This window comes from Limulus polyphemus, unplaced genomic scaffold (genome assembly GCF_000517525.1).
Source record: "Limulus polyphemus unplaced genomic scaffold, Limulus_polyphemus-2.1.2 Scaffold5424, whole genome shotgun sequence".
In the NCBI taxonomy this organism is placed as follows: Eukaryota; Metazoa; Arthropoda; class Merostomata; order Xiphosura; family Limulidae; genus Limulus; species Limulus polyphemus.
Genome location: NW_013671034.1, coordinates 55,870 through 68,000, shown reverse-complemented (window position 1 = coordinate 68,000; position 12,131 = coordinate 55,870). Strand labels below are relative to the sequence as shown.

The 12,131-nt window shown below is 32.5% G+C and overlaps 1 protein-coding gene across 3 annotated transcripts in view; it reads left to right on the top strand.

The window, feature by feature from the left end:
* The first annotated feature begins 5,979 nt into the window (after nt 1–5,979).
* Nucleotides 5,980–12,131, top strand: part of LOC106472567 (OTU domain-containing protein 7B-like) — a 33,820-nt gene continuing 27,668 nt past the window's right edge. For all 3 annotated transcript variants that reach the window (XM_022401126.1, XM_022401125.1, XM_013933221.2), the window contains exons 1-5: nt 5,980–6,068; nt 7,282–7,521; nt 8,726–8,971; nt 9,528–9,626; nt 10,363–10,490. In XM_022401126.1, the coding sequence (XP_022256834.1) occupies nt 5,996–6,068; nt 7,282–7,521; nt 8,726–8,971; nt 9,528–9,626; nt 10,363–10,490 (786 nt within the window). In that variant the 5' untranslated portion in view covers nt 5,980–5,995. The remainder of the gene's footprint in view (nt 6,069–7,281; nt 7,522–8,725; nt 8,972–9,527; nt 9,627–10,362; nt 10,491–12,131) is intronic.

Genomic DNA, 12,131 nt, shown 5'->3' with positions numbered 1-12,131 from the left:
ACCTGGTGATGACAGGTGCCTTTACCTAATGATGACAAAACCTTGTCGAAACGTTGTACATTTGCTGTTATGTTAAAGTTTTTCTTCATTACCCATTCAAGCCGTCTCCGACCATTATTAGTCTCAAAGTGTGTTCCTCGTCATCGAAGTTACTTACTTGTTGTTACTGGTATTACATTAGCTGAGAGTAAACCAGTTACGTGTTTTGGTGTTACATGTATTACAGTAGGTGTGGTTGTCAAGCTATGCTAGTATCAACTATTTACACTAAAATCATTTAGGTCAAGAACGTACTTTGAACAGTGTACATTAAAGTCACGTGACAGCATAGTGTTTATACGGTTTTTCCTATCCCTTATTCGGACAAGATGTTTAGTGTATTTTACTTATATCAATACTGTATTCTACCATTTTATCTCATTACTTGATATTAAATAGTGTTTAAGTACTTCCCATGCAGCTACATTAAATTTGTTGATTTGTACGTTGACATTTTGGGATGTATCCGTGTTAGCTTGATTATAAACCTTTTTATTTATGTCTAAATGCTTTTGAACACTGCCTTTCCTAAGCCTTGCGCCCGTGGCTATCTATAGGGGAGTTGAAAATATAATTATTCTTGTAAGCCAAACAGAAATTCTGAAGGAAAAAAAAACGTTACATGTATTTTGGCCTAAGCGTAGAAAACCTGATATTAAAACTAATACACCAATACATCTGTTTTGGAGGTGCAGTTCATGTTCTTTGGTAATTTCAGTTCACCCTCGTGCTACTGCTCTAATCCCTACATTTCGAAGTTTGATCCCGTATAGATCTGCGTGACGAATGATTCCTATCAAATCGTTGCGCCCTTTCCATGAAGCCGGTAAAAATAGATGCTGCCTGTGGTGCGGGTAACTTGAACTGATTTTATACATGTATATTTGACATACATGTCCCTTTGTTGGGGTTACAAATTGTGGGAAGAAACTGGACTTTTGACTAAAAACTAGGGTTGACTCTTCAAAGACCGAGTTAAACAATCAGACGAACTGTTCGAGCTTGGCAGCCTTTTTAATTAATTTTTACGGCCTGCCGTCAATGAGGACTCCACTTGGTTGGTAGCAAACTCATTAAGCCGACATCTAACGAAAATGACATTTACTGCATAAGCACGAGCACATTTTGCATCTTAAAAACATAACGTTTCGGGTACTACGGCTCAAAATGGTGGAAGGGGTCGGCCCATGCCCCCGTTTTAGATTTTAAGCATATCTAAAATGTTATATGAACATTTGGTTTTATTATGATGAGCACGAGACATTCAGCGGAAAACCAGTGTCACATAAGATATTTCAATAGATACAGTGTTTGTAAGAAGTATCGTTTGACCAATGAAAATAGGTCTCATTATTTTTTCTCCGTTTTTGGAGAACAGAGTGTAAAATGACCTGATGTAAATATTGTACTCTTGTTTGTACAAGTTACTCGTGGGGAAATATGTACGTCAAAACTTGTCGTGTTAAATGGAGGCCGTTCATGTCTTCAATAATTATTAGTTAACGTTCCATTTTATTTATTTATTTGATTTTAACTTGTACAAGTCATTCATAATTAATAATAATACATTATATATATATGTGTGTGTGTGTATGTATACATAATCACAAATAATGTAATAGATAATGTACATATACACAACTATATGTATATCATACTATTGGTATATATATATATCAATTATATTTACAGTATATGAATTACACGTACAAATAAAATAATCGTATTTACTGTACATAATAGCTTTAGATACGGTATCTGCTACATACTTTCCAAAATGTTTAGAATATCTGGTTTCATACTTATATCAGTAGATATGTATATGTAATTTATATACTGTAAATATAATCAAAACCTATACTATATAGGTATGGTATTATATATATATATACGTGTATAACCTGTAAATATTTCGTGTTTATATAAATAATAGAGTTGATAATGATACCTTTTGTACACAGATATCTTGAATAATCAAACAATAGTTTACTGATTTCATAGAAAAAATATATTTCTGTATAAAGATGTGTCCAGATCAGAAAACTTGTAGAGAAAAAAAAAGAAATCTAGATCAACTTAAGACATCAGAACTCTCCAGAAAGAGGTCTGCAAAAGGCCATAGTTCAGTCATTGTTAGTAAACTGTGTAGTCTTGTAATGAGTGAAATTCCACAAACACAAAGGTCAATGGCACCCATGTGTCCTAGACAGAAAAGTGACACAAGTTGTTTCCGTCACATATCCATTCAGCCATCAGCCAAAGAATAAAATAGTTATTAATGCTATTCTGTATGAAGATGTACCAATCAAGCCACTAGACACAGCACCTATGGATTTCTGTGTAATAAGACCATTATCTTCTTACACCAGGTAAGGTATGGGGCATGGATAAGGGGGGTTCTTTGAACATAACATTCTTACAAGGGAGACTTCTACAATGGAAACTACACTGCAGGACTATTGTCAGGATGCATAGCAATGAGATAGAGTATGACCACACATGGCAGCATGGATTGTATAGATATAGTGAGACCCCCAAATAATTTTAGTATAATGTATTCAGCTTAAGTGTATATATATATATATATATCTGTGTATTCTCCAAAATTCCATTAAAACTGTGTGTATTGTATATATTTATACATTTTCCTAAACAGTGCTAAGTGTTAAAATTGTGTGTATAGCTCATGTAAGCCTGTTTTTTAAAACGTGAACTATAAAAAATTGATGTATGATTTGTGAAGGTTATTACTTCGTAGTAATGTTTTCTGATGAATTTCCTGTAGTTCTTGAGGGTAACAAGTAGTAATCAGGACGAGGCCCTCTTTATACAAATTACAGGATGAACAATGTTCTGTACATTTCGAGCATAGTGTGTCTTAGTAGTGGTATCAGCTACTTTCTACTTGTGAAGTATTTAAATATCTTTAAATACTGTATTTGCTTAACATAAATTGACACCTATTGAACTATATTACATTGTAGTGCAAAATTTGTGTACACAGTGGTGAAAAATACCTTTCTTGTTTTATATTCATATAGTATCGGTATTATAAACTGAATAAAAACAGACTTATCTTATGTAACATTACTTTACTGATGTTATAAAATAATACTAGACATAAACAACCCCACCATTTTATGATGCATCATAGTGTAGGTATTGTTTAAACAATACTGGGTATGTCAACAACCTTCCTTATTTTATATAGTATAATAGTGTGTTGACATACACAGTATTGTTTAAATACTATATAAAATAAGGAAGGTTAATACCTGCACTATTAGTTTAAACAATACTGGGTATGTCAACAACCTTCCTTATTTTATATAGTATAATAGTGCAGGTATTGTTTAAACAATACTGGGTATGTTAACAACCTTCCTTATTTTATATAGTATAATAGTGCAGGTATTGTTTAAACAATACTGGATATGTCAACAACCTTCCTTATTTTATATAGTATAATAGTGCAGGTATTGTTTAAACAATACTGGGTATGTCAACAATCTTCCTTATTTTATATAGTATAATAGTGGAGGTATTGTTTAAACAATACTGGGTATGTCAACAATCTTCCTTATTTTATATAGTATAATAGTGGAGGTATTGTTTAAACAATACTATATATGTTATCTACCAAACCCATGTTGAAGAAGGAATATTGACTATAATTCTAACTTTACTATGTATATCTACACAAAATGAAAATGTGGCAGACTTTTAGTAAAATGTACAAGTCTGTTGTACAAAAAAACAATCAGATGTGTTATAAAACTATTTGTACTCAAGATATGTCAATGAATTAATGACGTCAGATTCTGACTAGTAGGAGTTCTAAGAGATGTCATATGAAGAATACAAATACTTTAGTTCATCATACAGTTTGCATACTGTACGTGTGTAACGTGTAGAACCTCTGTAATGTATATCTACAGTATCCCTGTACACTGTATCTGGTATTTACTCTCCTCTACCACAAACTTTGCTGTATCAGCAATGTGGAGTAAAATGAATAGTTTATAACTCGGATATCAAATACGACGTAAATGGTCGAAGGATGCTCACTTTAACCCCCACCCATGTTCATAGGGTTAAGTTGTTATTCTGTAAAACTTTGCTACTGATCATTATATTTATTACATATGTCACAGTAGAGGAAATGATACATATAATTACTTATTTTCACTCTGATTGTTCCTCTCTTTTTAAGGTAAAACTTTCTGACATCCCATAAGATATTCTTTTGTTGTTGTTGTACTGGCTACAAACCACTGAAGTGTTTATTAGACAATGAACGTTCATTCCCTTATTTCTTGTTTGCAGTTCCATACAATGCTTTATACCATGACACAGTTTTAACTTGAGCTGTATAATAGGATGAAATTGATGTTAAGGTTTAATTCATGACTTCCTGGTGTGTAAAAGGATGATAAAAGTTTTAATCTTTAACTGGTTTTGAACCGTTATTTTCCTCTGAACTCTCTTGCTTTATTAACCTTACTGAATAGGTTACTAGTACTTGTAGTAAGAAAATGTTACTTTATTCCAGTACAGGTTGAGTAATTTGGTTTCAGTTTTAATCTACAGTGGAGAATGAACATTAATTATAATTATGTCTTGGTTAGCCAGATTTATTAAAAACTTAACATATATGAAGTTGACTGCCGAATTCATATAATTGTTTTTATCAGAAACCTGTTTAAGGTGGAAATACAAATTATAAAGTAGAAGCAACTAGTAGCATAAAGAAAGAAAAAAGTTATACAAACCAGTGTAAAATATTTGAGCATTGTAGAGGGCAAGAAATAGTTGTTAAGGAATTACTAGATTTATCTTTTTGTTTTTAGAAAACCAGTTTCAACTTTAATCAGGGGTGAACATGAATATTCCGTGTAACATATCAGTCTGTGGGAATAATTCACTTTGTCCATTTTTTTTATTTTTTAGTATTATGACTTATTTTTTATGAAATGTTTTGAAGTATCACTTTTTAAGCCATCAGAATTTCTAAGCCTTTTTGAGCTGTTTTTACGGCCATAAAAATTATTATGTTTTATAATTAGGAACCACTGTCCTTATCCCTCTAAATGAACAGACAACTTAAAACCAGTATTGCAATTCTGAGAAGTGTACTGTTCACTTGAGGCATTATGGGATATATTTTGAAATAACCCCATGCAGTTTTAAGCTTTTCTGGGTAAGGGGTAATTTCCATTATGGCCCGGCATGGCCAGGTGGTTAAGGCGCTCGACTCGCAATCTGAGGGTCGCGGGTTCGATTCCCCATCACACCAAACATGCTCATCCTTTCAAAGAGGGAAGGCTGTCAAGTGGGTTGCATCCTTGACGTAGTAAACAGCTTTAGAAACGATGGCAGATCTTGCTCTGCCATCGGCTCAACGGTCCGCAAGGACTATGAGAAATGAAAAAAAAAAAATTATTCCATTATATAGTTAAGCATCAAGAACTGGAAAATGGGTATTTTAAAAAAAAAGTTACTAAGTGTTTTAATCATTTCGATAGGTTTGAACCAGAACTTGTGGGAGTTCTATCTCTCGTTTAAAAAATGTAAAAATGCCTCCCTGCTACTAATTTTCATAGTGCATGCAGTATTACTAATCACACTAAATACAAGATTAAAGAAAGTAAAACACATTATGTCAGTGCACTTGGCCACATTACAGTTTCATCATATTCTTCAACACATGCACCATCCTTGCCCACATTAACTTCAGCCTATTGAAACTGTGATACTTGGAAAACATATAGAACCACAAAAATAACTAAAAACACAAAATGATCTCAGTATTCTGTAAGACATGTCTACCTTTTAAAATGCTTGAGTTTCTTAATTTATGATGACATAAACTGTCTTACACCAAATTTAAAAAAAAATAGTTGTTTAACAATAAACTTTTTAAAGCATATGTTCTTATTTTAGGGCATCATGCGGAATGGACATAATATTGTCAGAGTTCATAACTCGGACATCGGCCGAGCCAGGACTAGCCAGGGACCTTCTAGATGGTGAGGGAGATTTCTCAGTAGTAATCTAATGATAAGCATTATGATTTAAAGGTTCTAATGGTGGATATATTTGGTTTAATTCTGTTGATTTTTCATGTATGACAAAAAGTTTGAGATAATAATTTTCTGTTTCAAAGGGAAAACATAAGGAGATTAATTAATGAAAATAACATAAGCATTACTTGTCTCATAGTTTAGTTTTAAAAAGAGGTTCTACCATGATAAGATTAGCTGGAGAACAACATTATGTCATCCATCATCAGGTTTGAGGATTACGTAAGATGTTGATAGTTATGAAGAGTAGCAGGTTGAGTGGATAGTCTGGTCTGATTGTTTGTATCAAGATAAGCTGGATAACAACATTATGTCATCCGTCATCAGGATTACGTAAGATGTTGATAGTTATGAAGAGTATCAGGTTGAGTGGATAGTCTGGTCTGATTGTTTGTATCAAGATAAGCTGGATAACAACATTTTGACACACCTTCAAGTCTCAGAATGTTGAGATAGATATTGATAAATAAATAATTTTCGTGGTTTTTTTCAATGTTTAGATAGTTTTAGTTCACAAACTATTTCTGTAAAGATAAAACTTTTGACAGGTGAATGACCAAATATGGAGGTGTATATATATACAGAGTATTTAAACTTTTTACAGGTGAATGACCAAATATGGAGGTGTATATATACACAGTATTTAGAAAGTTGTGTATTAAGAATGATTTTAGTGTATTGTCATCATTTCGTTTATGAAAGGCTGAAAACTTGTGAAGTCAGACCATCAAATCCTGATGAACATTATTTTGTCATTGCTTCTCCTTACTTCATGTTGACTTGTTTGTGCCTGTATACGAGAGAAAATTATACTGACTTAAATGTCATTTACATTCAGTTCATGGTCTCTTTTGTTGTTCAAGTTTTATTTGTATTCATAAAAACAGAGGCGTTGGAACTGGGGTGTTGTAGCACCCCCAGTTTTTACATATTTGACTTATATAGAAACTGTAAATTATATTATTATATTATCTGCATGTCTAGCCAAGCACCCCACTTTTACATATTTACTTATATAGCAACTGTAAATTATATTATTATATTATCTGCATGTCTAGCCAAGCACCCCACTGTTACATATTTACTTATATAGCAACTGTAAATTATATTGCTATTATTTGTGTATGTTTGCAGTTATTATCATATATATTTTATTTAGCTCACGAATGGGACTTGCAAGCAGCTCTTTCTGCTTTCTACTGTATGAAGGGAATACCTGTACCATCAGAAAACATTCCTTTGGCCACAATTTCCCAAACTTTAACAAAAAACACTTCATGTAAGGTAACTGACCTTTCAAGTGATGATCGTTCAACGCCTGCTAAAGAAACGCATGGGTCAGGCCCTTCAAGCAAACCGAAGACTGAAGGTTCAAATGGAACAGATATAGATGTTGCATGTAAGTTTGAATACAGACTTTCCTATTATAACAAAGTCTAGAGCTTTAATTTTGATTTTATCATCAAATATTGTTTTTCTCTGTCCTTTCTGAACAACTTAAAATCACTCAAAATGAACATTTTGACAAAAGCAATGTTTTTCATGATGATCTCCTTTGGACTGCTTTTTTTTTAATTTAATTATATAGTTTAGGATTTACACTTGACCTCTTCATATATCATCCAAACCCATGAAGTAATGTCTCAGAGAACAAGTTCAAAGATAGATACAAATAATTATCATGTAAACTTCAATGAGTGTTAGTAATAGGGTAAGCTACATGTGTGATTTAACTTGTCAGATTTACTGAGTGTTAGTAATAGGGTAAGCTACATGTGTGATTTAACTTGTCAGATTCACTGAATGTTAGTAATAGGGTAAGCTACATGTGTGATTTAACTTGTCAGATTTACTGAGTGTTAGTAATAAGGAAAGTACATGTGTGATTTAACTTGTCAGATTCATTGAGTGGTAGTAATAAGGTAAGCTACATGTGTGATTTAACTTGTCAGATTTACTGAGTGTTAGTAATAAGGTAAGCTACAGGTGTGATTTACCTTATCAGATTCATTGAATGTTAGTAATAAGGTAAGCTACAGGTGTGATTTACCTTGTCAGATTCATTGAGTGTTAGTAATAAGGTAAGCTACAGGTGTGATTTACCTTGTCAGATTCATTGAGTGTTAGTAATAAGTAAAGTACAGGTGTGATTTACCTTGTCAGATTCATTGAGTGTTAGTAATAAGGAAAGTACAGGTGTGATTTACCTTGTCAGATTCATTGAGTGTTAGTAATAAGGTAAGCTACAGAATCTGACAAGGTAAATCACACCTGTACTTTACTTATTACTAACACTCAATGTTAGTGTAGGTGCAAGTTTAATACTAATTCAAACATTGATTTTGACATTAATTTTGTCAGTTGTCCCCCAGTGGGATAGCAGTAAGTCTTCTGATTTAGAACACTCAAATCAGTGGTTTGATTCCCCCTGGTGGACACAGCAGATAGCTCAATATGAGTTTGCTATAAAAAAACACACATATTTTGTCAGTTCTTCTTTGGAAATACTGAAAGAACTAAAAGTACATTTTTGGAATATTATATAAAAAAAATTGTTCGAAATTGCTTGTCAGAGAAAAAAAACCATTAATATCTTTCTCTAGACAAGAAACTAGCCAGAGGCATTTCCAGGGCAACTAACAATGTAAATCTTGTGTCTCGAGCAAGAAGTGAGTTTGCTCAAGACTTCCAGATTGCTAATAGCAAGGAGCACCCACCTCAAGCTTCACTGGAAATACCAGTATGCACTTTTACTCTTCCTGACTTGTCGGCACACCCAGAAGACTTCCGCAGGTTTCTTGAGAAAGACTTGATTGAAACGTCCACTTTAGTTTCGTTAGAACAAAGTGGTAAGTTGAGTCAAAACATTGGTTTACAAAAGAATATCAAATTACCTGTAGACACATAACACATGCCTTTTTTTAATATTTCTTACCTAAAATGTGATTTCCATTAGTTTGACTGTGAGATGTGACTGGATATCCTGCCTAACAGAAAAGCATGTAGGTTTGATGAATATTCTAGATTTTATTAAATTAGTTACATAGTAAATATTGTTGTATATATCTTATTAGAGGTGTTTTTAATATTTCAAGCTACTCTGTACAATTTTATTAGGTCGGCCCATCTGTACTGATCAGCCATAGCTATAGAAATTTATAAGTTTTTGGCGTTACTTTAGGGGCCCGTTGGTGTGTTGCCCCGATTGCACCAACATTAAATACACCACTGTATCTTATATTCTATTCAAAAGTTGTAAAAACAGTTTTTCTTTTGAAGCCTTAACTTTCATGATTACATTTTTTACGTGAAGTAAAATGATAAGAAATGATAAGTAAACAGTTTTTTATAAAAACATTTCTGTTTCCAAAATAACAACTTGCTTCTGGTAATCTACTTTTACAGGGAGATTGAACTGGTGGGCTGATCAAGGAACTTTACAACATCTGTGGCCTCTTGCAACTACCGGGGATGGAAACTGTCTCTTACATGCTGCATCCCTGGGTAGAATTGTTCTGTTTTCTGTTCAGTTCATTTGAATGTATCTTGAGTAGCTTCACATGAATATGTAAACAAACTCAGAAAAGATTGAAAGTGCAATTGTTCTCCGTGTACCCCTTGAGTGGAATATTGTGGATGCTGCAGTACAAGTTACTATTAGAATATATATATATAAAAGATGTGTGGGACAAAATTACTATAAAGTGTCAAGGTCGGGTTTAACATTTTGTGGATTCCTGAAATATATGTTCAGTGAAGTTGTGATAGTTGTACACACTTTTACCAATATTCTGTTATTTTTACCAACATTCAGTTTATTTGTACCATTATTCAGTGTATTTGTACCAATATTCAGTTATTTTTACCAATATTCAGTTTATTTGTACCAATATTCAGTGTATTTGTACCAATATTCAGTTTTTAGTACCAATATCCAGTTTATTTGAACCAATATTCAGTTTTTATTTTTGCTAATATTTTGTCATTTTTTGACCCACTTCTAAAAGCATTTGAAATAAATTATTGATTTGATGGATTATTGATTATTTCCCTATTATGTAAAATGTACCAGTTAATTATTTATTTAGATGTGAATTAATTTCATATAGACTCCAGAAATGAATAAAACAGGAATGCTCAATTCTTTTTAGGGTTTGGAAACTCTAGTCGTAAAAGTACGTTTAAATATTTTATACAAATAAACATTTTTTATAAATAAAAAAGTTTATTTTAATATCAGGAATGTGGGGGTTTCATGATCGACTTCTGACCCTAAGGAAAGCTTTGCATGCCCTATTGACTCATAGCCAATTTACCCAGGCTTTCTATCGAAGGTGGCGTTGGCAAACAGCACTTCAGAACAAAGAGGTATATTAAGATAAAAAACTATATTAATATCACTTTGTTAAGATACAAAAATGATATTAATATCACTTTGTTAAGATACAAAACTATATTATTATCACTTTGTTAAGATAAAAACTAGATTAATATCACTTTGTTAAGATAAAAAACGATATTAATATAACTTTGTTAAGATAAAAAACTATATTAATATCACGATACAAAACTAGAATAATATCACTTTGTTAAGATACAAAACTAGATTAATATCACTTTGTTAAAATACAAAACTATATTAATATCACTTTGTTAAGATACAAAACTATATTAATATCACTTTGTTAAGATACAAAACTATATTAATATCAATTTGTTAAGATACAAAACTATATTAATATCACTTTGTTAAGATACAAAACTATATCAATATCACTTTGCTGAAATGATGTACTCCTTAGACAACCATTATATAGTAGTTTACCACTCTTCTTTAAGACACACATGCTAATTATAAACAAGTCTTTTTTAACTTGACTTAAAACTATACATATCTTAGCAATATACATGTTTAATCATAGGAAGCAGTGTATTACATTACAATATGGATGGTTAATGAAACTTATAGGAACTACTTTCATTGTGCTTAGAGTGATGTCCATAATTATACATTATAACATGACACTGTAACTTCTCTAGTGAATGGTGAGGTTAGTCGAGACCATGTGCCTTGACAAACTTTCCAGATCATGCACTGCTCATGAATGTTGATTTCTAAAACCTTGTTTAAACAAACAAGTACACAAGAATTCCCTGGGTGTACAGTTTGGGTGACTTCGTGGGTATGTCAGAGAAAGGGATAGCATAACGCTGGTTATCGTTTTACACTGGGTGTACAAACATGTGACTTAATACTTTATGCTAATGTAGCTATACGTTCTGAACAGTCTGGTCATGCAGTACAGGAATTTCACCTCTCATCTATTCTTTAGTTCTGATTTTAAGTAGAGTTTACTTTTCACTTCTTGGACACTACTTAAAATTTACCTTTTCTATTATATTAGAAATCTTATCAACTATAAAGCCTAACAAAAACTTTCTTTAAATTCTCTGTATGATGCCGGAATGTTTATCACGTTTTTTTTGTTTTTTTTTCTGTTTAAAATATTTTGTGTTCTTCTCACACGTATGTGACTTATTTTTCTTCGTAACAACAAGGTCTCTCTGAATTTTTCCTGTTGGTTAAAGACCTGACTCACAATCTGCATATTGCAGGATCAAATCCTGTCCCTGGACATGTCCACCACTTTACTCTGGATTATGTAACAGTTAACCACACTATTTTTTGGTAAAGAGTAGTTTATAACTTCCAAATTAGGGATGACTAACACAGACATCCATCATGTAGCTTTGGGCAGAATTCAACCAAACAAACAAAGAAACAGTCTTTGTTAACTGTTTGGTGAATAGTTGATTAAAGGATGTGCAACTTTCTGGGTGCCAAGGGGATTCCTTGGTGACAGTCATGGTGAACAGTTGATTGAGGGATATACAACTTTCTTGGTGGCAGTCGTGGTGAACAGTTGATTGAGAGATGTACAATTTTCTGGGTAGCAGGGGGTTCCTTGGTGACATTCGTGGTGACTAGTTGATTGAGGGATGTGCAAC